This window comes from Bombus fervidus, chromosome 15, assembly GCF_041682495.2.
Source record: "Bombus fervidus isolate BK054 chromosome 15, iyBomFerv1, whole genome shotgun sequence".
In the NCBI taxonomy this organism is placed as follows: Eukaryota; Metazoa; Arthropoda; class Insecta; order Hymenoptera; family Apidae; genus Bombus; species Bombus fervidus.
This window is the reverse complement of record NC_091531.1, coordinates 1382704-1409567: the sequence shown is the minus strand read 5'-3', so window position 1 is coordinate 1409567 and position 26864 is coordinate 1382704. Positions and strand designations below refer to the sequence as shown.

General features: G+C 38.3%; 3 protein-coding genes and 1 long non-coding RNA gene across 8 annotated transcripts in view; 1 reads left to right on the top strand and 3 right to left on the bottom strand.

The window, feature by feature from the left end:
• LOC139995177 (uncharacterized) overlaps positions 1 to 26864 on the top strand; it is a 189670-nt gene that overhangs the window by 10311 nt on the left and 152495 nt on the right. The gene's annotated exons all lie outside the window — the stretch shown is intronic.
• LOC139994720 (pre-mRNA-splicing factor ATP-dependent RNA helicase PRP16-like) lies at positions 5402 to 13063 on the bottom strand. Of its 3 annotated transcripts, none has more exons than XM_072017625.1 (2): positions 9520 to 13063; positions 5402 to 5634 (listed from the first exon to the last, which is right to left on the bottom strand). In XM_072017625.1, the coding sequence occupies exons 1-2, from the start codon at positions 12894 to 12896 to the stop codon at positions 5553 to 5555; spliced, it is 3459 nt and encodes a 1152-aa protein (XP_071873726.1). In that variant the 5' UTR covers positions 12897 to 13063; the 3' UTR covers positions 5402 to 5552. The 3 variants fall into 3 exon arrangements, with proteins under 3 accessions (XP_071873726.1, XP_071873728.1, XP_071873727.1); XM_072017627.1 differs by lacking the exon at positions 5402 to 5634 and adding an exon at positions 8716 to 8826; XM_072017626.1 differs by lacking the exon at positions 5402 to 5634 and adding an exon at positions 9264 to 9369.
• LOC139994722 (pre-mRNA-splicing factor ATP-dependent RNA helicase PRP16-like) lies at positions 15087 to 19951 on the bottom strand. 2 transcript variants are annotated; one of them, XM_072017631.1, is made up of 2 exons: positions 16408 to 19951; positions 15087 to 15193 (listed from the first exon to the last, which is right to left on the bottom strand). In XM_072017631.1, the coding sequence occupies exons 1-2, from the start codon at positions 19782 to 19784 to the stop codon at positions 15112 to 15114; spliced, it is 3459 nt and encodes a 1152-aa protein (XP_071873732.1). In that variant the 5' UTR covers positions 19785 to 19951; the 3' UTR covers positions 15087 to 15111. The 2 variants fall into 2 exon arrangements, with proteins under 2 accessions (XP_071873732.1, XP_071873733.1); XM_072017632.1 differs by lacking the exon at positions 15087 to 15193 and adding an exon at positions 16147 to 16257.
• On the bottom strand, positions 21971 to 26841 carry LOC139994732 (pre-mRNA-splicing factor ATP-dependent RNA helicase PRP16-like). 2 transcript variants are annotated; one of them, XM_072017642.1, is made up of 2 exons: positions 23298 to 26841; positions 21971 to 22083 (listed from the first exon to the last, which is right to left on the bottom strand). In XM_072017642.1, exons 1-2 carry the CDS (start codon positions 26672 to 26674, stop codon positions 22002 to 22004), a joined length of 3459 nt encoding a protein of 1152 aa, XP_071873743.1. In that variant the 5' UTR covers positions 26675 to 26841; the 3' UTR covers positions 21971 to 22001. The 2 variants fall into 2 exon arrangements, with proteins under 2 accessions (XP_071873743.1, XP_071873744.1); XM_072017643.1 differs by lacking the exon at positions 21971 to 22083 and adding an exon at positions 23037 to 23147.

Below are 26864 nucleotides of genomic sequence, written 5' to 3'. Positions count from 1 at the left end.
TTTTGGACGATGACACATATAAAGCAATGTTAGAAATAGTACAAAATATCAAAATATAATAATTTATTAAAAAAAAAAACCAAAGAAAATAAATAAATTTCTGTCGTTGAGGAAATCCCAACTGCTTTTCGTCCTTCCTCTTGGCTCTTGAGATTTGTGGCCTTCTTTATTGATATCTTCTTGGGCGCAGATCTTCCCCAACTTTAATGGAAAACTCTTCTTCGGAAACATCGAAGGAATTAATTCTTTAGAAACTGTGGAATTCCGATCACGATTGTTTTGTTGGCTGACTTTATAGTGATAGATAGCATTACCTTACAAATAAGAGAGTTTCCGAGGTCAGCTGGAAACCGCGCCCTAGCCTTTGTCACGACTGGTACACTTCAAAACCGATGGGCTGATAACGAAGATAAAGAAGTGGCGACACTCGGCGACAATGTTTATCGCCGAAGCGAAGTGCCTGATGAGCCATCAATATCCCAACGGTCCTTCCGCCGAATGCTCGAGAAGAAGGCGTGCGTGGCAACGGTCGCGGACGCCTAACAAACGCGTGGATAGTGGGGATATTGAGGCGTGACGAAGGAAAAAGAGCCGGATTCGATCGAAAGTCGAGTTGTAAGAGCGTCAGTCTTGGAAAGTCACGGCTGGAGTTCGAAAGTAAACTGTCATTAGTGTAAACAAGGTGTTAACAAATAAATTCTCTCTTTTTTTATTTTCATCTTCGATTTCTTTTTTTTATTTTACGTGACATTTTTGGCGATCCTGCCAGGATAGTGAAAAGCGTTTGTTGGCAAACCAAAAGACATTCATCATCTACGAAAGGTGGAATTATTTAGGACTACGGTCATCCGCAACAACGAAGTAACTATCATGAACCAAGTGGAGTGACAATAAAAGGTAAACTGAATTCCTTTGTACGTTACAGTGAAAGAAAGCCTAGCTTCAGTAGCCAAGACTCGACTTCGTCCGAAAGTAGCAAAATCAGCGTAATAATGCCTAAGACAAACGAAACTTAAACCTCTACCTCAACTAACCCAATGTTACGAGCAATATTGGACAGTATCCAAAAACAGAATGAGAATATTGCCCGTTTACGAGAGGATATGTTACGTTTGTCTATGCAAAGTGACGAAGAGTATAGACACAGGGCAGCAGAAATCAAGAGTCTTGGGAAACCGTCGCAGAGCTGCGGACCGAATTCGAATCCCTTGCGACCAACGACTTTGCTTCCATTATTACCGAAGCCATTGAAAGTGCATCAACAGCAATCAATCGTGCTGGGAATATGGCAAGGGCACGCAAACTGTCAGAGTTAGCAGCTCAAGTGACTTCGGACGAATACCAGGAACAATTACGGAAGTTGAGACAGGAGCGCGAGGAAACAGTGCAAAGTTTCAATATTCGCTTTAGAAGAATACCCAACCGTTTGCTGAACGCAGTAACCAACGAATATCCACTACCACTAACACGCAAGATCATGTCTAAAAAAATCATCTGGAGAAAACAGAGTTCAAATAATCTATCTGGAAGGCAAACCAACTAAAGTATGCTTCATCAACATTGGTGAGCAAAACATTGAAATTTCTAACAATATACAAAATTCTCATGATGTTCCCGACATATCAAAACTAAAAAGCCTAGTGAGAATCCGTGAATCCATCGAAAAGATTTTTCTTCACTACATTGACATCTTTAATTTAGAAACCGATCTTTTGCCCTGTACTAATTTAACTCAGCACACAATTTCGTTAACCAAAGGCAAGATTATTATCACACGATCGTATCGACCACCGGCATATCATCGAGACGAGATTTTGCGACAAACAGAAGACATGTTGAAGAAAAATGTTATAGAGGAATCCGAATCCCCTTATAACTCTCCGGTATGGGTAATTCCGAAAAAATTAGACGCCTCAGGAAAACAGAAATGGAGGATAGTTATTGACTTTAGGAAACTAAACGAACTCACAGAACAAGACGCTTACCCTTTACCTGATATAGACGACATTTTAACACAATTAGGAAACACAACTATGCGCTTGTCACGGATCAAATTTTTGTTTAGCACATGCTACGCCAGATGCTATGGCCCTTGCGAGATTCCTCATAGTCTGGGCGTTAAGGACTACCCATTGTTAACGCTAACCCTCAACAGGCCTAAGGAGACACCGTAAACCGAATCTGTTCTGTTTCATTTCTCTTCACATAAACATTTTCGGTTTACAGATGGTCCTCATATTTGTTGCACGCTCTTAACTATTACGGAGAAAGCGGGTGTCTGGCGAGATAACAAACTTTTCCCAGAAACAAGGATGCCCATATCTGGTTTTCTTTATCATTCATTAGCCAATGGGCATCGCGGATCATTACCCTCACTTTTCTATCGAAAAGTGCGGACGACGAATCCGCGTTCTGAGTTCAAAAGTCGGCCCACTGTTTAATGTGTTTGTTTCTAAGTCGCTTCTTGGCCTTGTCAATGTCATTTATTAGACTAGAAGCTACCGGATCTATGGAGTTCTTAATATTAATTACGCTTTTAAGGGTGCCGAGCTTTACTAGATGTTCAAAACTTGGCAACCCCTTTTTTTTTCCACGATGCGATCGAGGCGCTGAGGCGACACACCGGGCCTCCTCGCGCACAACATTCTGTCCGTAAATGGTGCGGCGTGCTGCCATGTCACGTTGCGTCCTCTTCCAGGGGCCGTCCGGATCCCCAACCGGACTGCTTGGTGGCTCCCGGGTGCTGAAGGTCCAGCACCTAATTTCGATCCCCGTCGGAGGCCGCGACGGCCCTCGCGGGCCTCGTGTAGGCGCGTCCACGGGCACCGCCGCGCCCTCGTCGGCCGATCCTCTCGGGATGGGAAACCCGTTCCCTCACTCGCTCCACAGCCTCCTTCCGCAGCATAACTAGCTCGCAGAAGGAGGCTACGGCCTTCCTGCCCCTCTCGCTCGTCAGCAACGCTTCAAAAATCGCTGGCGACGAGAGGTCATATCCTATTTCCCTGGTGAAGGAGTGTCGCGGCGCTGCCCACGCCGAGCAATGTTCCAGCGTGTGCTGCGCCGAGTCCACACTTGCGTCGCAGTGGTGGCAACGCGCTATCGCCTCTTTCCCGATTCGGCGCAGATACTCCCCGAAGCACCCGTATCCCGTGAGCACCTGCGTCACCCTCTAGGCCAGGGGAGGTGCGTCTCCGTCCAACCAAACGTCCCAGTTTGGGAGGATGGCCCCGAGGACCCGTAGCCCCGGAGCGCCCGTTCTTGTGTCGAGGCCGGCGCACCATCTGTCGAGCAGCTCTCGCCGAGCACGCGCCTCCGCGACCGCGTCCACCGCGCCTCCGCGACCGCGTCCACCGCGCCGACTCCGTCGAGCAGACCCCGAGTGCGGAGATAAATCTTGCGACACCTTAGAGCCAGCAGCTCAAACGGCGGAAGCCCAGCGAGCACCGCCGCTGCCGCCGCCAAAATGGTGCGAAAACTCCAAGCTATTCTGATGGCCACCGCCCTGTGCAGCCTCCTGATCGCTCGGAGATTGCGACTGTTGACCAGCAGGTCCTCTGCTCAGATCGGAACTCCGAACAGGAGCTTTGCTCGCACCACGCCGGCGTACAGCCTACGCACTCTGAAACCGGGCCCGCCTAGCCGAGGCAGCAAACGTCCTAAGGCGTTCGCCGTCGCCTCCACCGACAGTATTAAACGCTCGAAGTGAGCGCCGAATGACCAGTGTCTGTCGAGGGTCAGACCCAAATATCTCATACTGGTACCGACCCCGATCTCTGCCCCCACCAACCACAGGCGATAGTCCGCCGGAGGCGTCCCGTAATATGCCTTCCGGCAGAACCACATCGCCTCCGGCTTCTCGGGGGATATCCGATATTATATTTATCTATTTTATATTTCAAAACTGTAAATGCACTAATGTATATTATAAACGGGTGTAGACCTGCAGCTTCTTCTGGCGTGAATATCTTGTGCTATAATAGGGTAAAACCTAGCGCGCCGAATTTAACTGCGCAACAGCGTGGCAACGAACAAAAGTTTATTTAACAATTTATTGATTAAATATCAAAATTATTAATCAGTAATAATTGCGATCGTTTTCAAATTTCGTATTTACTTTCGTTATCGTAGGAAGAAACACTGTCAAGGCATAAATCGATCGCTTTCTAATATTATAAACTCCAATCAAATTAATGTTTATCAGTATTCATTAATGGCAACTTATGTTATTGGATAACAAACAAATCGTAGATTGTCACGTAAAATTCGAGTAGATAAATAGGTTATTCAGTAACCCAAGAAGCTAAAATCGTTGAATCGTAAAATGGCTAGAACCGTCACGCTGAGCACAGAATCTAAGTAAATTTCATTAAAGCGTAAATTTTTGTTAAAAATTAAAAAATTTTTTAAATTAAAAAATTCAATCTATTATAATTCAGTCTTAAATATAAATTATTGTTCACGTTAATTTTTCTCCGTGTGTATTTCTTCATTTAAACGTCGAGTTAGCTTTTTGAATTGTTTGAAGTTAAAATGCGAGTAGAGTGCTGAAGCACTTTATCTGCTGTAACCTCGCCAAGTTCTCCAAAATTTTGGACAATTCACACAATACGTCAATACATAAATGCAACCCTATTTTTCCTAGGCTTTATCCTAGGCGTGGTTTTATTTACTTGTGACTCAACTCGTTGGTAGGACGGTACAGTATAGTCTGTACAGTGCAGTACTATCAGCTATCAACATTTCATGATATCCACTTTCCAATTTTGTTTTTTGTAAATATGTAAGAACCGATAGTATCATAATAGTAGTTAAAAGTAATTAAAGAAAGTACTGCTTGAAAGTGATGCTGAAAAAGTATAGGATGGTACTAAAACATATGTGAATTATCAAAAGATATGTTACAAATTTGAAAAATACATTTTACATGTTATTTATTTGAAATCAGTACTTTAACATATTTCGATTAACGTTAGCAAATATACGAAATAATAATGATAGAATCATCAGCATGGAATTCGAAAAAGGACGAGACCATATACAAAGCTGCAGGTTCTACACATTTACGAAAATATGGACAGTTTTTTGAGAATTTAGCTAAGCAAACATGGAAAAAAGATTCTACATTGGAATATTTTATGGAAGGTCCTCTTCGGCTAGTATACAAACCTGTTGAGAATATCAGCTTGATAAATTTACTAGAAATGGAAAATAAATATTTATCAAAGCTACTTGCTGTAGTTGCTGGTACCTGCAGAGAAATTGGGCTTCTTGTAATGATCTATACTCAAAAAATGCCTCTGTACAAAAGCTTTTATTGTATTTTTTTTAATTTTACATCGTTCCTACATATTGTAAAACAACAAATTTTACATTATTCCTACATATCATATATAAAACAAATTTTACATTATTACAACATATTGTATTGGTTTGGCAATTAAACGATTACAGATTTTGTCATTACCACCGAATGATGGTGGTATTCGCAATCACTTAGTTGCCAACCCAATAAAACAAATTTTATATTTACATTTCATTGAAAATCTGGACACTTATAACCCCAATCGACTTGGAGTTTTACGATAAGGAGCAGGTGTACCCGGTTCTCTGATACCTGGCGTCAATATTTCCTTCCTGTAAACAATATAAAATAATATCGTAAAAATTAATGGTACGAAATATCAGATAAATATTATAAAAAACTTATATTAAGCTTTCTACGGTAATTCAAATACTTTCATGAGATACTGTATGTATTATAAATTTGAAACACAAGAAACTTACTTCCTGATAGAAGCTTGTTCACGTTCAAGTTGTTCTTGCGCCCTAGCTTTCATTTCTTCATCCGCTTCTTTCATCTGCCCTTCCATTTCATGTAAATGTTGCATGGCTTGTCGTCTTTTTGCTCGTCCGCTTCGTCCAGTTTCCTTTACGCTAAAAAACGTAGGACCCAATTCGACTAGCCAGTGGCCATCAACGGCAGTCACACATTGCATGTGCTACTTGTCAGTCATCACAAGTTCGTGATGCACCACGCAGTCTTATATTTACATTTCATTGAAATCATTCATACATTTCATTGAAAATCTGGACACTTATAACCCCAATCTACGTGGAGTTTTACGATATGGAGCAGGTGTACCCGGTTCTCTGATACCTGGCGTCAATATTTCCTTCCTGTAAACAATATAAAATAATATCGTTAAAATTAATGGTACGAAATATCAGATAAATATTATAAAAAACTTATATTAAGCTTTCTACGGTAATTCAAATACTTTCATGAGATACTGTATGTATTATAAATTTGAAACACAAGAAACTTACTTCCTGCTAGAAGCTTGTTCACGTTCAAGTTGTTCTTGCGCCCTAGCTTTCATTTCTTCATCCGCTTCTTTCATCTGCCCTTCCATTTCATGTAAATGTTGCATGGCTTGTCGTCTTTTTGCTCGTCCGCTTCGTCCAGTTTCCTTTACGCTAAAAAACGTAGGATCCAATTCGGCTAGCCAGTGGCCGTCAACGGCAGTCACACATTGCATGTGCTCCTTGCCAGTCATCACAAGCTCGTGATGCATCACGCAGTCTTATATTTACATTTCATCGAAAATCTGAACAATTACAACCCCAATCTATTTGGCGTTTTACGATAAGGAGCAGGTGTACCCGGTTCTCTGATACCTGGCGTCAATATTTCCTTCCTGTAAACAATATAAAATAATATCGTAAAAATTAATGGTACGAAATATCAGATAAATATTATAAAAAACTTATATTAAGCTTTCTACGGTAATTCAAATACTTTCATGAGATACTGTATGTATTATAAATTTGAAACACAAGAAACTTACTTCCTGCTAGAAGCTTGTTCACGTTCAAGTTGTTCTTGCGCCCTAGCTTTCATTTCTTCATCCGCTTCTTTCATCTGCCCTTCCATTTCATGTAAATGTTGCATGGCTTGTCGTCTTTTTGCTCGTCCGCTTCGTCCAGTTTCCTTTACGCTAAAAAACGTAGGATCCAATTCGGCTAGCCAGTGGCCGTCAACGGCAGTCACACATTGCATGTGCTACTTGTCAGTCATCACAAGTTCGTGATTCACCACGCAGTCTTATATTTACATTTCATTGAAATCATTCATACATTTCATTGAAAATCTGAACAATTACAACCCCAATCTACGTGGAGTTTTACGATATGGAGCAGGTGTACCCGGTTCTCTGATACCTGGCGTCAATATTTCCTTCCTGTAAACAATATAAAATAATATCGTAAAAATTAATGGTACGAAATATCAGATAAATATTATAAAAAACTTATATTAAGCTTTCTACGGTAATTCAAATACTTTCATGAGATACTGTATGTATTATAAATTTGAAACACAAGAAACTTACTTCCTGATAGAAGCTTGTTCACGTTCAAGTTGTTCTTGCGCCCTAGCTTTCATTTCTTCATCCGCTTCTTTCATCTGCCCTTCCATTTCATGTAAATGTTGCATGGCTTGTCGTCTTTTTGCTCGTCCGCTTCGTCCAGTTTCCTTTACGCTAAAAAACGTAGGATCCAATTCGGCTAGCCAGTGGCCGTCAACGGCAGTCACACATTGCATGTGCTCCTTGCCAGTCATCACAAGCTCGTGATGCATCACGCAGTCTTATATTTACATTTCATCGAAAATCTGAACAATTACAACCCCAATCTATTTGGCGTTTTACGATAAGGAGCAGGTGTACCCGGTTCTCTGATACCTGGCGTCAATATTTCCTTCCTGTAAACAATATAAAATAATATCGTAAAAATTAATGGTACGAAATATCAGATAAATATTATAAAAAACTTATATTAAGCTTTCTACGGTAATTCAAATACTTTCATGAGATACTGTATGTATTATAAATTTGAAACACAAGAAACTTACTTCCTGATAGAAGCTTGTTCACGTTCAAGTTGTTCTTGCGCCCTAGCTTTCATTTCTTCATCCGCTTCTTTCATCTGCCCTTCCATTTCATGTAAATGTTGCATGGCTTGTCGTCTTTTTGCTCGTCCGCTTCGTCCAGTTTCCTTTACGCTAAAAAACGTAGGACCCAATTCGACTAGCCAGTGGCCATCAACGGCAGTCACACATTGCATGTGCTACTTGTCAGTCATCACAAGTTCGTGATTCACCACGCAGTCTTATATTTACATTTCATTGAAATCATTCATACATTTCATTGAAAATCTGAACAATTACAACCCCAATCTACGTGGAGTTTTACGATATGGAGCAGGTGTACCCGGTTCTCTGATACCTGGCGTCAATATTTCCTTCCTGTAAACAATATAAAATAATATCGTTAAAATTAATGGTACGAAATATCAGATAAATATTATAAAAAACTTATATTAAGCTTTCTACGGTAATTCAAATACTTTCATGAGATACTGTATGTATTATAAATTTGAAACACAAGAAACTTACTTCCTGCTAGAAGCTTGTTCACGTTCAAGTTGTTCTTGCGCCCTAGCTTTCATTTCTTCATCCGCTTCTTTCATCTGCCCTTCCATTTCATGTAAATGTTGCATGGCTTGTCGTCTTTTTGCTCGTCCGCTTCGTCCAGTTTCCTTTACGCTAAAAAACGTAGGATCCAATTCGGCTAGCCAGTGGCCGTCAACGGCAGTCACACATTGCATGTGCTCCTTGCCAGTCATCACAAGCTCGTGATGCATCACGCAGTCTTATATTTACATTTCATCGAAAATCTGAACAATTACAACCCCAATCTATTTGGCGTTTTACGATAAGGAGCAGGTGTACCCGGTTCTCTGATACCTGGCGTCAATATTTCCTTCCTGTAAACAATATAAAATAATATCGTAAAAATTAATGGTACGAAATATCAGATAAATATTATAAAAAACTTATATTAAGCTTTCTACGGTAATTCAAATACTTTCATGAGATACTGTATGTATTATAAATTTGAAACACAAGAAACTTACTTCCTGCTAGAAGCTTGTTCACGTTCAAGTTGTTCTTGCGCCCTAGCTTTCATTTCTTCATCCGCTTCTTTCATCTGCCCTTCCATTTCATGTAAATGTTGCATGGCTTGTCGTCTTTTTGCTCGTCCGCTTCGTCCAGTTTCCTTTACGCTAAAAAACGTAGGATCCAATTCGGCTAGCCAGTGGCCGTCAACGGCAGTCACACATTGCATGTGCTACTTGTCAGTCATCACAAGTTCGTGATTCACCACGCAGTCTTATATTTACATTTCATTGAAATCATTCATACATTTCATTGAAAATCTGAACAATTACAACCCCAATCTACGTGGAGTTTTACGATATGGAGCAGGTGTACCCGGTTCTCTGATACCTGGCGTCAATATTTCCTTCCTGTAAACAATATAAAATAATATCGTAAAAATTAATGGTACGAAATATCAGATAAATATTATAAAAAACTTATATTAAGCTTTCTACGGTAATTCAAATACTTTCATGAGATACTGTATGTATTATAAATTTGAAACACAAGAAACTTACTTCCTGCTAGAAGCTTGTTCACGTTCAAGTTGTTCTTGCGCTCTAGCTTTCATTTCTTCTTCCGCTTCTTTCATCTGCCCTTCCATTTCATGTAAATGTTGCATGGCTTGTCGTCTTTTTGCTCGTCCGCTTCGTCCAGTTTCCTTTACGCTAAAAAACATAGGACCCAATTCGGCTAGCCAGTGGCCATCAACGGCAGTCACACATTGCATGTACTCCTTGCCAGTCATCACAAGTTCGTGATACACCACGTAGTCTGGCGTGAACCCCATACCGAACAAAGCTGACGTCGGATGAAGATGGCATGGCATTCCAGTACGACAATTCACGTATTCGCCAATACCTTTCAAACGAGCTGCTTGGTGAAAGTATGCCGAACAAATACATTTCCGTACAATGTCCCAGTCCGTGCCACAGCTTACAACTTCCATCTTTTGTTGTTTCAGAATTTCTTCCAGCTGTTGTCGAACTTCTCTTACTTTCCGCATAGCTTTCGCGTGAATAAAGTGTGCGTTACACCAAGAGCTGGAATAACCATTCGTCTTCCACTGATTGTACACATTTAAATATGTTAGGTGGTCAGACTCTGGTACTTGAAACTTCTCTCGAGCTGAATCAGAATCTTCTTCGCGACCTTTGGGTCGGTAGAATATCGAAGGCACTGACAGCATAGAAACTATGATAAGTATATCTGCAGTGCAACCGAGTTGAGAAGCAACAATAAGCATCTGACATTGTGGCGGGTCTAAAGGGAATTCTGCCATTTGTCGTCCCAAAGGCGTTAAACGTCCTGTATGATCTAATGCACCTAAAATCCACAACTGATACATAGAATTTAATATATTATCTTGTGGTGGAGGATCCATAAAATGAAAACTCAATAAATCTTGAACACCCAAAGACTTCAGTAACAATACAGTATTTGCCAGATTGGTTCGCTGTATTTCTGGAACTCCAGTTAATAGTAGTTCGTCTAAATATTGTCTTCGCGTGTATAATCTGTAGCAGGTACCAGGACCAGTACGTCCTGCTCTTCCTGCTCTTTGATCAGCATTTGCTCTGGACACTGGATATACTTGTAAGGCATCCATACCAATTCGTGGGTTATAAACTTTCAACTTGCAATAGCCCGAGTCCACGACGAATACAATTCCGTCGACAGTCAATGAAGTTTCGGCTATATTTGTTGCTACAACGCATTTTCGTAAACCTCCCTCTGAACGTTGAAAAATTTTAGCTTGTAAATCCGAGGGCAGTTGCGAGTAAATAGGTAAAATGGAAAGTGGAGGAGCAGATTCGATCTCTGCTAAACGTTCTTTCAAAGCCTCGCAAGTAACTTCAATGTCTTCCTGACCGGGCATAAAGACCAATACATCGCCTGAACGAGGTTGCAAATGAATTTGTAATACTTGTTTCACCGCAGCATCAACATAGTCTTCTATTGGATTCTTGGAGTGTAATACTTCAACTGGAAATGTGCGACCTGGGATTTGGAATGTTGCAGCATTTCCAAAAAATGCTGAAAATTTGCTAGAGTCCATTGTAGCGGATGTTACGATCAATTTCAGATCATGTCGTCTGGCTACAACCTCTCTCAACAAACCAAATAAGACGTCAGTAGATAAAGATCTTTCATGAGCTTCATCCATGATAATTACACTATATCGATCCAAATCTCCTTCCCTTAAGCTTTCTCTTAATAAAATACCATCAGTCATATATTTAATGACGGTATCTTTTGAAGTGCAATCCTCAAAACGAATAGCATAACCAACTTTGTCTCCTAAAGCAGTAGCCATTTCATCAGAAACTCTTTTTGCCACAGACATAGCTGCTACTCTTCTTGGTTGTGTACATCCAATTATACCGTACCGACTATAACCGTCTTCATGAAGATATTGAGTCAATTGTGTTGTTTTTCCACTGCCAGTTTCTCCAACAATAACTACTACACTGTTTTCTCTAATTACATTTAACAGTTCTTGTCGTACAGCAAATACTGGAAGACTCCTCCTCTGGTGTTGAATGGACCTGTATTTAGCTTCTCCGGTAACTTCATCTCGTATATGACGCGCATATTTTTGTCCAGCTTTGAAGTCAGTTTCTTGACCTGGATCTTCCTTATCATCTTTGTGTCTATCACGTACACCCATGATATTACCAATATGAGTTCCAGCTAGTTCCCAATGTTTTTTTTGCGCCCTTTTCCGCTCTTTTTGTTCACGATATGCTCGTACCAAGGCCGACCCTTTTCTTGCTACAAGTGCCATATCAGAAGTAGGATCACGTACAGGTACAACAGGCTCTGGTTGTTTAGTGAATACAATTCGACCATCCAGAAATGGTGGAACAACATTATGGACTAAGAGATGTACTCTGGTTTCTCCTTCATCATCAGGATCATCATCATGATCTAAAGAACATATGACACCAGATGTTAACATTCTGTTACGTTCCCACAATTCGTTATCTTTATTTATCTGTCGCTGTTGTGCGGAAAGACGCTTCTGTCTTTTTGCTTCCAATTCCATTTCCTTTTTACGGGTGTATTCTTCAGAAACGTCAGCAAACGCATGATTTTCTCCATCATCCAAGGCATACCATTCTCTATCCAGTCTTTGTTGCTCTTCTTCCCACAAGTCCCACAGGTCTTTTTCTTCCCCAAATATGCTAGGTGTAGCACCACTAGCTTTTCGATCTTTATTCCAAGGGTTATATTTATACGAAGGCGTAAATTCACTTCTAACACTGTCTCTACCATCTTTAATATTGTATAGGTTGGGTGTTGGATGATCCCAACTGGATTTTCTTGGTTCTTCATCTTCGTCATCATCCCAATTACTTTTAGATGTTGAATCCTTTGTTTTAAATATTGGAGTTTGAGGTTCATCTTTAAACCTTAAGGGTGTTTGTCTACTACTATCTCTAACACTGTCTCTGCTTCTGCTTCTTTCTCTATCCCAATCCCTGTATCGATCCCTATTCCTATCCCTATCTCTATTCCGATCCTTGTCCTTATAATTGTGTCTATGATTTTTGTCCTGTGCACTCAATCTTTGATGCTTTAATCGTGATTCTAATCTTCGTTGTGCCTCAGTATTCACCCCACCAGTATGAGTTGGAGTTTCTTCGGCATAAGATCTGTATTTTCTTTCCTTAATCTCTGATTTTGGTGAACTAGATTCAGATTTCAATGAGTTAACTTCCTGTGCATTTTCTTGCCTTTTTCGTTTTGCAAGTTTGTCAAGACCCAAGACAGATACCTGAGGCTTTTTAAATGTATGATCAGAGGGTTTCTTCCGAATAATCAAACCTCCTGCTTGATTTTTCTCAGTCCCTTCTAACCTATACAAACTCGACTCATTTAATGTATCCATCTTTTTACACTGAGTAATATTCGTTACTCAAATTTTATACGTTTAATAGCGCACAAAGTAGTTATTTTTTAGCAAATATGTGCAATACAACACTATAGTATAAAATTACGTTTCAGACACTACGTTTTAGAGACTATCCTTTAGACACCACCTTACATACGCTACGTTCTAGATGCCATCTTGTAAACACGAAGTTTTAGACGCCCTCTTGTAAACACGAAGTTTTAGACGCCCTCTTGTAAACACGAAGTTTTAGACGCCCTCTTATAACTGACTAACTAACTAACTAAAACAAAATTAGTTTCATGATCTATGAATGGAACTATAGTAAGAGAAAAAATACACTCAATGACATCCATTAATAAGCAATTCATTAAATTCCTTAGAAATTATTATTACTAGTTATTACATATTCATCTGAATACATTATGAACATCTCATCTATTGTAACTTTTATTCATGTAAATAAAAATTTTACTTGTGAAATGAATTTTCGGCAAGATAATTTTCTATTTTATATATATTTTGTATTTATTTTATATTTATCTATTTTATATTTCAAAACTGTAAATACACTAATATATATTATAAACGGGTGTAGACCTGCAGCTTCTTCTGGCGTGAATATCTTGTGCTATAATAGGGTAAAACCTAGCGCGCCGAATTTAACTGCGCAACAGCGTGGCAACGAACAAAAGTTTATTTAACAATTTATTGATTAAATATCAAAATTATTAATCAGTAATAATTGCGATCGTTTTCAAATTTCGTATTTACTTTCGTTATCGTAGGAAGAAACACTGTCAAGGCATAAATCGATCGCTTTCTAATATTATAAACTCCAATCAAATTAATGTTTATCAGTATTCATTAATGGCAACTTATGTTATTGGATAACAAACAAATCGTAGATTGTCACGTAAAATTCGAGTAGATAAATAGGTTATTCAGTAACCCAAGAAGCTAAAATCGTTGAATCGTAAAATGGCTAGAACCGTCACGCTGAGCACAGAATCTAAGTAAATTTCATTAAAGCGTAAATTTTTGTTAAAAATTAAAAAATTTTTTAAATTAAAAAATTCAATCTATTATAATTCAGTCTTAAATATAAATTATTGTTCACGTTAATTTTTCTCCGTGTGTATTTCTTCATTTAAACGTCGAGTTAGCTTTTTGAATTGTTTGAAGTTAAAATGCGAGTAGAGTGCTGAAGCACTTTATCTGCTGTAACCTCGCCAAGTTCTCCAAAATTTTGGACAATTCACACAATACGTCAATACATAAATGCAACCCTATTTTTCCTAGGCTTTATCCTAGGCGTGGTTTTATTTACTTGTGACTCAACTCGTTGGTAGGACGGTACAGTATAGTCTGTACAGTGCAGTACTATCAGCTATCAACATTTCATGATATCCACTTTCCAATTTTGTTTTTTGTAAATATGTAAGAACCGATAGTATCATAATAGTAGTTAAAAGTAATTAAAGAAAGTACTGCTTGAAAGTGATGCTGAAAAAGTATAGGATGGTACTAAAACATATGTGAATTATCAAAAGATATGTTACAAATTTGAAAAATACATTTTACATGTTATTTATTTGAAATCAGTACTTTAACATATTTCGATTAACGTTAGCAAATATACGAAATAATAATGATAGAATCATCAGCATGGAATTCGAAAAAGGACGAGACCATATACAAAGCTGCAGGTTCTACACATTTACGAAAATATGGACAGTTTTTTGAGAATTTAGCTAAGCAAACATGGAAAAAAGATTCTACATTGGAATATTTTATGGAAGGTCCTCTTCGGCTAGTATACAAACCTGTTGAGAATATCAGCTTGATAAATTTACTAGAAATGGAAAATAAATATTTATCAAAGCTACTTGCTGTAGTTGCTGGTACCTGCAGAGAAATTGGGCTTCTTGTAATGATCTATACTCAAAAAATGCCTCTGTACAAAAGCTTTTATTGTATTTTTTTTAATTTTACATCGTTCCTACATATTGTAAAACAACAAATTTTACATTATTCCTACATATCATATATAAAACAAATTTTACATTATTACAACATATTGTATTGGTTTGGCAATTAAACGATTACAGATTTTGTCATTACCACCGAATGATGGTGGTATTCGCAATCACTTAGTTGCCAACCCAATAAAACAAATTTTATATTTACATTTCATTGAAAATCTGGACACTTATAACCCCAATCGACTTGGAGTTTTACGATAAGGAGCAGGTGTACCCGGTTCTCTGATACCTGGCGTCAATATTTCCTTCCTGTAAACAATATAAAATAATATCGTAAAAATTAATGGTACGAAATATCAGATAAATATTATAAAAAACTTATATTAAGCTTTCTACGGTAATTCAAATACTTTCATGAGATACTGTATGTATTATAAATTTGAAACACAAGAAACTTACTTCCTGATAGAAGCTTGTTCACGTTCAAGTTGTTCTTGCGCCCTAGCTTTCATTTCTTCATCCGCTTCTTTCATCTGCCCTTCCATTTCATGTAAATGTTGCATGGCTTGTCGTCTTTTTGCTCGTCCGCTTCGTCCAGTTTCCTTTACGCTAAAAAACGTAGGACCCAATTCGACTAGCCAGTGGCCATCAACGGCAGTCACACATTGCATGTGCTACTTGTCAGTCATCACAAGTTCGTGATGCACCACGCAGTCTTATATTTACATTTCATTGAAATCATTCATACATTTCATTGAAAATCTGGACACTTATAACCCCAATCTACGTGGAGTTTTACGATATGGAGCAGGTGTACCCGGTTCTCTGATACCTGGCGTCAATATTTCCTTCCTGTAAACAATATAAAATAATATCGTTAAAATTAATGGTACGAAATATCAGATAAATATTATAAAAAACTTATATTAAGCTTTCTACGGTAATTCAAATACTTTCATGAGATACTGTATGTATTATAAATTTGAAACACAAGAAACTTACTTCCTGCTAGAAGCTTGTTCACGTTCAAGTTGTTCTTGCGCCCTAGCTTTCATTTCTTCATCCGCTTCTTTCATCTGCCCTTCCATTTCATGTAAATGTTGCATGGCTTGTCGTCTTTTTGCTCGTCCGCTTCGTCCAGTTTCCTTTACGCTAAAAAACGTAGGATCCAATTCGGCTAGCCAGTGGCCGTCAACGGCAGTCACACATTGCATGTGCTCCTTGCCAGTCATCACAAGCTCGTGATGCATCACGCAGTCTTATATTTACATTTCATCGAAAATCTGAACAATTACAACCCCAATCTATTTGGCGTTTTACGATAAGGAGCAGGTGTACCCGGTTCTCTGATACCTGGCGTCAATATTTCCTTCCTGTAAACAATATAAAATAATATCGTAAAAATTAATGGTACGAAATATCAGATAAATATTATAAAAAACTTATATTAAGCTTTCTACGGTAATTCAAATACTTTCATGAGATACTGTATGTATTATAAATTTGAAACACAAGAAACTTACTTCCTGATAGAAGCTTGTTCACGTTCAAGTTGTTCTTGCGCCCTAGCTTTCATTTCTTCATCCGCTTCTTTCATCTGCCCTTCCATTTCATGTAAATGTTGCATGGCTTGTCGTCTTTTTGCTCGTCCGCTTCGTCCAGTTTCCTTTACGCTAAAAAACATAGGACCCAATTCGGCTAGCCAGTGGCCATCAACGGCAGTCACACATTGCATGTACTCCTTGCCAGTCATCACAAGTTCGTGATACACCACGTAGTCTGGCGTGAACCCCATACCGAACAAAGCTGACGTCGGATGAAGATGGCATGGCATTCCAGTACGACAATTCACGTATTCGCCAATACCTTTCAAACGAGCTGCTTGGTGAAAGTATGCCGAACAAATACATTTCCGTACAATGTCCCAGTCCGTGCCACAGCTTACAACTTCCATCTTTTGTTGTTTCAGAATTTCTTCCAGCTGTTGTCGAACTTCTCTTACTTTCCGCATAGCTTTCGCGTGAATAAAGTGTGCGTTACACCAAGAGCTGGAATAACCATTCGTCTTCCACTGATTGTACACATTTAAATATGTTAGGTGGTCAGACTCTGGTACTTGAAACTTCTCTCGAGCTGAATCAGAATCTTCTTCGCGACCTTTGGGTCGGTAGAATATCGAAGGCACTGACAGCATAGAAACTATGATAAGTATATCTGCAGTGCAACCGAGTTGAGAAGCAACAATAAGCATCTGACATTGTGGCGGGTCTAAAGGGAATTCTGCCATTTGTCGTCCCAAAGGCGTTAAACGTCCTGTATGATCTAATGCACCTAAAATCCACAACTGATACATAGAATTTAATATATTATCTTGTGGTGGAGGATCCATAAAATGAAAACTCAATAAATCTTGAACACCCAAAGACTTCAGTAACAATACAGTATTTGCCAGATTGGTTCGCTGTATTTCTGGAACTCCAGTTAATAGTAGTTCGTCTAAATATTGTCTTCGCGTGTATAATCTGTAGCAGGTACCAGGACCAGTACGTCCTGCTCTTCCTGCTCTTTGATCAGCATTTGCTCTGGACACTGGATATACTTGTAAGGCATCCATACCAATTCGTGGGTTATAAACTTTCAACTTGCAATAGCCCGAGTCCACGACGAATACAATTCCGTCGACAGTCAATGAAGTTTCGGCTATATTTGTTGCTACAACGCATTTTCGTAAACCTCCCTCTGAACGTTGAAAAATTTTAGCTTGTAAATCCGAGGGCAGTTGCGAGTAAATAGGTAAAATGGAAAGTGGAGGAGCAGATTCGATCTCTGCTAAACGTTCTTTCAAAGCCTCGCAAGTAACTTCAATGTCTTCCTGACCGGGCATAAAGACCAATACATCGCCTGAACGAGGTTGCAAATGAATTTGTAATACTTGTTTCACCGCAGCATCAACATAGTCTTCTATTGGATTCTTGGAGTGTAATACTTCAACTGGAAATGTGCGACCTGGGATTTGGAATGTTGCAGCATTTCCAAAAAATGCTGAAAATTTGCTAGAGTCCATTGTAGCGGATGTTACGATCAATTTCAGATCATGTCGTCTGGCTACAACCTCTCTCAACAAACCAAATAAGACGTCAGTAGATAAAGATCTTTCATGAGCTTCATCCATGATAATTACACTATATCGATCCAAATCTCCTTCCCTTAAGCTTTCTCTTAATAAAATACCATCAGTCATATATTTAATGACGGTATCTTTTGAAGTGCAATCCTCAAAACGAATAGCATAACCAACTTTGTCTCCTAAAGCAGTAGCCATTTCATCAGAAACTCTTTTTGCCACAGACATAGCTGCTACTCTTCTTGGTTGTGTACATCCAATTATACCGTACCGACTATAACCGTCTTCATGAAGATATTGAGTCAATTGTGTTGTTTTTCCACTGCCAGTTTCTCCAACAATAACTACTACACTGTTTTCTCTAATTACATTTAACAGTTCTTGTCGTACAGCAAATACTGGAAGACTCCTCCTCTGGTGTTGAATGGACCTGTATTTAGCTTCTCCGGTAACTTCATCTCGTATATGACGCGCATATTTTTGTCCAGCTTTGAAGTCAGTTTCTTGACCTGGATCTTCCTTATCATCTTTGTGTCTATCACGTACACCCATGATATTACCAATATGAGTTCCAGCTAGTTCCCAATGTTTTTTTTGCGCCCTTTTCCGCTCTTTTTGTTCACGATATGCTCGTACCAAGGCCGACCCTTTTCTTGCTACAAGTGCCATATCAGAAGTAGGATCACGTACAGGTACAACAGGCTCTGGTTGTTTAGTGAATACAATTCGACCATCCAGAAATGGTGGAACAACATTATGGACTAAGAGATGTACTCTGGTTTCTCCTTCATCATCAGGATCATCATCATGATCTAAAGAACATATGACACCAGATGTTAACATTCTGTTACGTTCCCACAATTCGTTATCTTTATTTATCTGTCGCTGTTGTGCGGAAAGACGCTTCTGTCTTTTTGCTTCCAATTCCATTTCCTTTTTACGGGTGTATTCTTCAGAAACGTCAGCAAACGCATGATTTTCTCCATCATCCAAGGCATACCATTCTCTATCCAGTCTTTGTTGCTCTTCTTCCCACAAGTCCCACAGGTCTTTTTCTTCCCCAAATATGCTAGGTGTAGCACCACTAGCTTTTCGATCTTTATTCCAAGGGTTATATTTATACGAAGGCGTAAATTCACTTCTAACACTGTCTCTACCATCTTTAATATTGTATAGGTTGGGTGTTGGATGATCCCAACTGGATTTTCTTGGTTCTTCATCTTCGTCATCATCCCAATTACTTTTAGATGTTGAATCCTTTGTTTTAAATATTGGAGTTTGAGGTTCATCTTTAAACCTTAAGGGTGTTTGTCTACTACTATCTCTAACACTGTCTCTGCTTCTGCTTCTTTCTCTATCCCAATCCCTGTATCGATCCCTATTCCTATCCCTATCTCTATTCCGATCCTTGTCCTTATAATTGTGTCTATGATTTTTGTCCTGTGCACTCAATCTTTGATGCTTTAATCGTGATTCTAATCTTCGTTGTGCCTCAGTATTCACCCCACCAGTATGAGTTGGAGTTTCTTCGGCATAAGATCTGTATTTTCTTTCCTTAATCTCTGATTTTGGTGAACTAGATTCAGATTTCAATGAGTTAACTTCCTGTGCATTTTCTTGCCTTTTTCGTTTTGCAAGTTTGTCAAGACCCAAGACAGATACCTGAGGCTTTTTAAATGTATGATCAGAGGGTTTCTTCCGAATAATCAAACCTCCTGCTTGATTTTTCTCAGTCCCTTCTAACCTATACAAACTCGACTCATTTAATGTATCCATCTTTTTACACTGAGTAATATTCGTTACTCAAATTTTATACGTTTAATAGCGCACAAAGTAGTTATTTTTTAGCAAATATGTGCAATACAACACTATAGTATAAAATTACGTTTCAGACACTACGTTTTAGAGACTATCCTTTAGACACCACCTTACATACGCTACGTTCTAGATGCCATCTTGTAAACACGAAGTTTTAGACGCCCTCTTGTAAACACGAAGTTTTAGACGCCCTCTTGTAAACACGAAGTTTTAGACGCCCTCTTATAACTGACTAACTAACTAACTAAAACAAAATTAGTTTCATGATCTATGAATGGAACTATAGTAAGAGAAAAAATACACTCAATGACATCCATTAATAAGCAATTCATTAAATTCCTTAGAAATTATTATTACTAGTTATTACATATTCATCTGAATACATTATGAACATCTCATCTATTGTAACTTTTATTCATGTAAATAAAAATTTTACTTGTGAAATGAATTTTCGGCAAGATAATTTTCTATTTTATATATATTTTGTATTTATTTTATATTTATCTATTTTATATTTCAAAACTGTAAATACACTAATATATATTATAAACGGGTGTAGACCTGCAGCTTCTTCTGGCGTGAATATCTTGTGCTATAATAGGGTAAAACCTAGCGCGCCGAATTTAACTGCGCAACAGCGTGGCAACGAACAAAAGTTTATTTAACAATTTATTGATTAAATATCAAAATTATTAATCAGTAATAATTGCGATCGTTTTCAAATTTCGTATTTACTTTCGTTATCGTAGGAAGAAACACTGTCAAGGCATAAATCGATCGCTTTCTAATATTATAAACTCCAATCAAATTAATGTTTATCAGTATTCATTAATGGCAACTTATGTTATTGGATAACAAACAAATCGTAGATTGTCACGTAAAATTCGAGTAGATAAATAGGTTATTCAGTAACCCAAGAAGCTAAAATCGTTGAATCGTAAAATGGCTAGAACCGTCACGCTGAGCACAGAATCTAAGTAAATTTCATTAAAGCGTAAATTTTTGTTAAAAATTAAAAAATTTTTTAAATTAAAAAATTCAATCTATTATAATTCAGTCTTAAATATAAATTATTGTTCACGTTAATTTTTCTCCGTGTGTATTTCTTCATTTAAACGTCGAGTTAGCTTTTTGAATTGTTTGAAGTTAAAATGCGAGTAGAGTGCTGAAGCACTTTATCTGCTGTAACCTCGCCAAGTTCTCCAAAATTTTGGACAATTCACACAATACGTCAATACATAAATGCAACCCTATTTTTCCTAGGCTTTATCCTAGGCGTGGTTTTATTTACTTGTGACTCAACTCGTTGGTAGGACGGTACAGTATAGTCTGTACAGTGCAGTACTATCAGCTATCAACATTTCATGATATCCACTTTCCAATTTTGTTTTTTGTAAATATGTAAGAACCGATAGTATCATAATAGTAGTTAAAAGTAATTAAAGAAAGTACTGCTTGAAAGTGATGCTGAAAAAGTATAGGATGGTACTAAAACATATGTGAATTATCAAAAGATATGTTACAAATTTGAAAAATACATTTTACATGTTATTTATTTGAAATCAGTACTTTAACATATTTCGATTAACGTTAGCAAATATACGAAATAATAATGATAGAATCATGGAAGCATGGAATTCGAAAAAGGACGAGACCATATACAAAGCTGCAGGTTCTACACATTTACGAAAATATGGACAGTTTTTTGAGAATTTAGCTAAGCAAACATGGAAAAAAGATTCTACATTGGAATATTTTATGGAAGGTCCTCTTCGGCTAGTATACAAACCTGTTGAGAATATCAGCTTGATAAATTTACTAGAAATGGAAAATAAATATTTATCAAAGCTACTTGCTGTAGTTGCTGGTACCTGCAGAGAAATTGGGCTTCTTGTAATGATCTATACTCAAAAAATGCCTCTGTACAAAAGCTTTTATTGTATTTTTTTTAATTTTACATCGTTCCTACATATTGTAAAACAACAAATTTTACATTATTCCTACATATCATATATAAAACAAATTTTACATTATTACAACATATTGTATTGGTTTGGCAATTAAACGATTACAGATTTTGTCATTACCACCGAATGATGGTGGTATTCGCAATCACTTAGTTGCCAACCCAATAAAACAAATTTTATATTTACATTTCATTGAAAATCTGGACACTTATAACCCCAATCGACTTGGAGTTTTACGATAAGGAGCAGGTGTACCCGGTTCTCTGATACCTGGCGTCAATATTTCCTTCCTGTAAACAATATAAAATAATATCGTAAAAATTAATGGTACGAAATATCAGATAAATATTATAAAAAACTTATATTAAGCTTTCTACGGTAATTCAAATACTTTCATGAGATACTGTATGTATTATAAATTTGAAACACAAGAAACTTACTTCCTGATAGAAGCTTGTTCACGTTCAAGTTGTTCTTGCGCCCTAGCTTTCATTTCTTCATCCGCTTCTTTCATCTGCCCTTCCATTTCATGTAAATGTTGCATGGCTTGTCGTCTTTTTGCTCGTCCGCTTCGTCCAGTTTCCTTTACGCTAAAAAACGTAGGACCCAATTCGACTAGCCAGTGGCCATCAACGGCAGTCACACATTGCATGTGCTACTTGTCAGTCATCACAAGTTCGTGATGCACCACGCAGTCTTATATTTACATTTCATTGAAATCATTCATACATTTCATTGAAAATCTGGACACTTATAACCCCAATCTACGTGGAGTTTTACGATATGGAGCAGGTGTACCCGGTTCTCTGATACCTGGCGTCAATATTTCCTTCCTGTAAACAATATAAAATAATATCGTTAAAATTAATGGTACGAAATATCAGATAAATATTATAAAAAACTTATATTAAGCTTTCTACGGTAATTCAAATACTTTCATGAGATACTGTATGTATTATAAATTTGAAACACAAGAAACTTACTTCCTGCTAGAAGCTTGTTCACGTTCAAGTTGTTCTTGCGCCCTAGCTTTCATTTCTTCATCCGCTTCTTTCATCTGCCCTTCCATTTCATGTAAATGTTGCATGGCTTGTCGTCTTTTTGCTCGTCCGCTTCGTCCAGTTTCCTTTACGCTAAAAAACGTAGGATCCAATTCGGCTAGCCAGTGGCCGTCAACGGCAGTCACACATTGCATGTGCTCCTTGCCAGTCATCACAAGCTCGTGATGCATCACGCAGTCTTATATTTACATTTCATCGAAAATCTGAACAATTACAACCCCAATCTATTTGGCGTTTTACGATAAGGAGCAGGTGTACCCGGTTCTCTGATACCTGGCGTCAATATTTCCTTCCTGTAAACAATATAAAATAATATCGTAAAAATTAATGGTACGAAATATCAGATAAATATTATAAAAAACTTATATTAAGCTTTCTACGGTAATTCAAATACTTTCATGAGATACTGTATGTATTATAAATTTGAAACACAAGAAACTTACTTCCTGATAGAAGCTTGTTCACGTTCAAGTTGTTCTTGCGCCCTAGCTTTCATTTCTTCATCCGCTTCTTTCATCTGCCCTTCCATTTCATGTAAATGTTGCATGGCTTGTCGTCTTTTTGCTCGTCCGCTTCGTCCAGTTTCCTTTACGCTAAAAAACATAGGACCCAATTCGGCTAGCCAGTGGCCATCAACGGCAGTCACACATTGCATGTACTCCTTGCCAGTCATCACAAGTTCGTGATACACCACGTAGTCTGGCGTGAACCCCATACCGAACAAAGCTGACGTCGGATGAAGATGGCATGGCATTCCAGTACGACAATTCACGTATTCGCCAATACCTTTCAAACGAGCTGCTTGGTGAAAGTATGCCGAACAAATACATTTCCGTACAATGTCCCAGTCCGTGCCACAGCTTACAACTTCCATCTTTTGTTGTTTCAGAATTTCTTCCAGCTGTTGTCGAACTTCTCTTACTTTCCGCATAGCTTTCGCGTGAATAAAGTGTGCGTTACACCAAGAGCTGGAATAACCATTCGTCTTCCACTGATTGTACACATTTAAATATGTTAGGTGGTCAGACTCTGGTACTTGAAACTTCTCTCGAGCTGAATCAGAATCTTCTTCGCGACCTTTGGGTCGGTAGAATATCGAAGGCACTGACAGCATAGAAACTATGATAAGTATATCTGCAGTGCAACCGAGTTGAGAAGCAACAATAAGCATCTGACATTGTGGCGGGTCTAAAGGGAATTCTGCCATTTGTCGTCCCAAAGGCGTTAAACGTCCTGTATGATCTAATGCACCTAAAATCCACAACTGATACATAGAATTTAATATATTATCTTGTGGTGGAGGATCCATAAAATGAAAACTCAATAAATCTTGAACACCCAAAGACTTCAGTAACAATACAGTATTTGCCAGATTGGTTCGCTGTATTTCTGGAACTCCAGTTAATAGTAGTTCGTCTAAATATTGTCTTCGCGTGTATAATCTGTAGCAGGTACCAGGACCAGTACGTCCTGCTCTTCCTGCTCTTTGATCAGCATTTGCTCTGGACACTGGATATACTTGTAAGGCATCCATACCAATTCGTGGGTTATAAACTTTCAACTTGCAATAGCCCGAGTCCACGACGAATACAATTCCGTCGACAGTCAATGAAGTTTCGGCTATATTTGTTGCTACAACGCATTTTCGTAAACCTCCCTCTGAACGTTGAAAAATTTTAGCTTGTAAATCCGAGGGCAGTTGCGAGTAAATAGGTAAAATGGAAAGTGGAGGAGCAGATTCGATCTCTGCTAAACGTTCTTTCAAAGCCTCGCAAGTAACTTCAATGTCTTCCTGACCGGGCATAAAGACCAATACATCGCCTGAACGAGGTTGCAAATGAATTTGTAATACTTGTTTCACCGCAGCATCAACATAGTCTTCTATTGGATTCTTGGAGTGTAATACTTCAACTGGAAATGTGCGACCTGGGATTTGGAATGTTGCAGCATTTCCAAAAAATGCTGAAAATTTGCTAGAGTCCATTGTAGCGGATGTTACGATCAATTTCAGATCATGTCGTCTGGCTACAACCTCTCTCAACAAACCAAATAAGACGTCAGTAGATAAAGATCTTTCATGAGCTTCATCCATGATAATTACACTATATCGATCCAAATCTCCTTCCCTTAAGCTTTCTCTTAATAAAATACCATCAGTCATATATTTAATGACGGTATCTTTTGAAGTGCAATCCTCAAAACGAATAGCATAACCAACTTTGTCTCCTAAAGCAGTAGCCATTTCATCAGAAACTCTTTTTGCCACAGACATAGCTGCTACTCTTCTTGGTTGTGTACATCCAATTATACCGTACCGACTATAACCGTCTTCATGAAGATATTGAGTCAATTGTGTTGTTTTTCCACTGCCAGTTTCTCCAACAATAACTACTACACTGTTTTCTCTAATTACATTTAACAGTTCTTGCCGTACAGCAAATACTGGAAGACTCCTCCTCTGGTGTTGAATGGACCTGTATTTAGCTTCTCCGGTAACTTCATCTCGTATATGACGCGCATATTTTTGTCCAGCTTTGAAGTCAGTTTCTTGACCTGGATCTTCCTTATCATCTTTGTGTCTATCACGTACACCCATGATATTACCAATATGAGTTCCAGCTAGTTCCCAATGTTTTTTTTGCGCCCTTTTCCGCTCTTTTTGTTCACGATATGCTCGTACCAAGGCCGACCCTTTTCTTGCTACAAGTGCCATATCAGAAGTAGGATCACGTACAGGTACAACAGGCTCTGGTTGTTTAGTGAATACAATTCGACCATCCAGAAATGGTGGAACAACATTATGGACTAAGAGATGTACTCTGGTTTCTCCTTCATCATCAGGATCATCATCATGATCTAAAGAACATATGACACCAGATGTTAACATTCTGTTACGTTCCCACAATTCGTTATCTTTATTTATCTGTCGCTGTTGTGCGGAAAGACGCTTCTGTCTTTTTGCTTCCAATTCCATTTCCTTTTTACGGGTGTATTCTTCAGAAACGTCAGCAAACGCATGATTTTCTCCATCATCCAAGGCATACCATTCTCTATCCAGTCTTTGTTGCTCTTCTTCCCACAAGTCCCACAGGTCTTTTTCTTCCCCAAATATGCTAGGTGTAGCACCACTAGCTTTTCGATCTTTATTCCAAGGGTTATATTTATACGAAGGCGTAAATTCACTTCTAACACTGTCTCTACCATCTTTAATATTGTATAGGTTGGGTGTTGGATGATCCCAACTGGATTTTCTTGGTTCTTCATCTTCGTCATCATCCCAATTACTTTTAGATGTTGAATCCTTTGTTTTAAATATTGGAGTTTGAGGTTCATCTTTAAACCTTAAGGGTGTTTGTCTACTACTATCTCTAACACTGTCTCTGCTTCTGCTTCTTTCTCTATCCCAATCCCTGTATCGATCCCTATTCCTATCCCTATCTCTATTCCGATCCTTGTCCTTATAATTGTGTCTATGATTTTTGTCCTGTGCACTCAATCTTTGATGCTTTAATCGTGATTCTAATCTTCGTTGTGCCTCAGTATTCACCCCACCAGTATGAGTTGGAGTTTCTTCGGCATAAGATCTGTATTTTCTTTCCTTAATCTCTGATTTTGGTGAACTAGATTCAGATTTCAATGAGTTAACTTCCTGTGCATTTTCTTGCCTTTTTCGTTTTGCAAGTTTGTCAAGACCCAAGACAGATACCTGAGGCTTTTTAAATGTATGATCAGAGGGTTTCTTCCGAATAATCAAACCTCCTGCTTGATTTTTCTCAGTCCCTTCTAACCTATACAAACTCGACTCATTTAATGTATCCATCTTTTTACACTGAGTAATATTCGTTACTCAAATTTTATACGTTTAATAGCGCACAAAGTAGTTATTTTTTAGCAAATATGTGCAATACAACACTATAGTATAAAATTACGTTTCAGACACTACGTTTTAGAGACTATCCTTTAGACACCACCTTACATACGCTACGTTCTAGATGCCATCTTGTAAACAC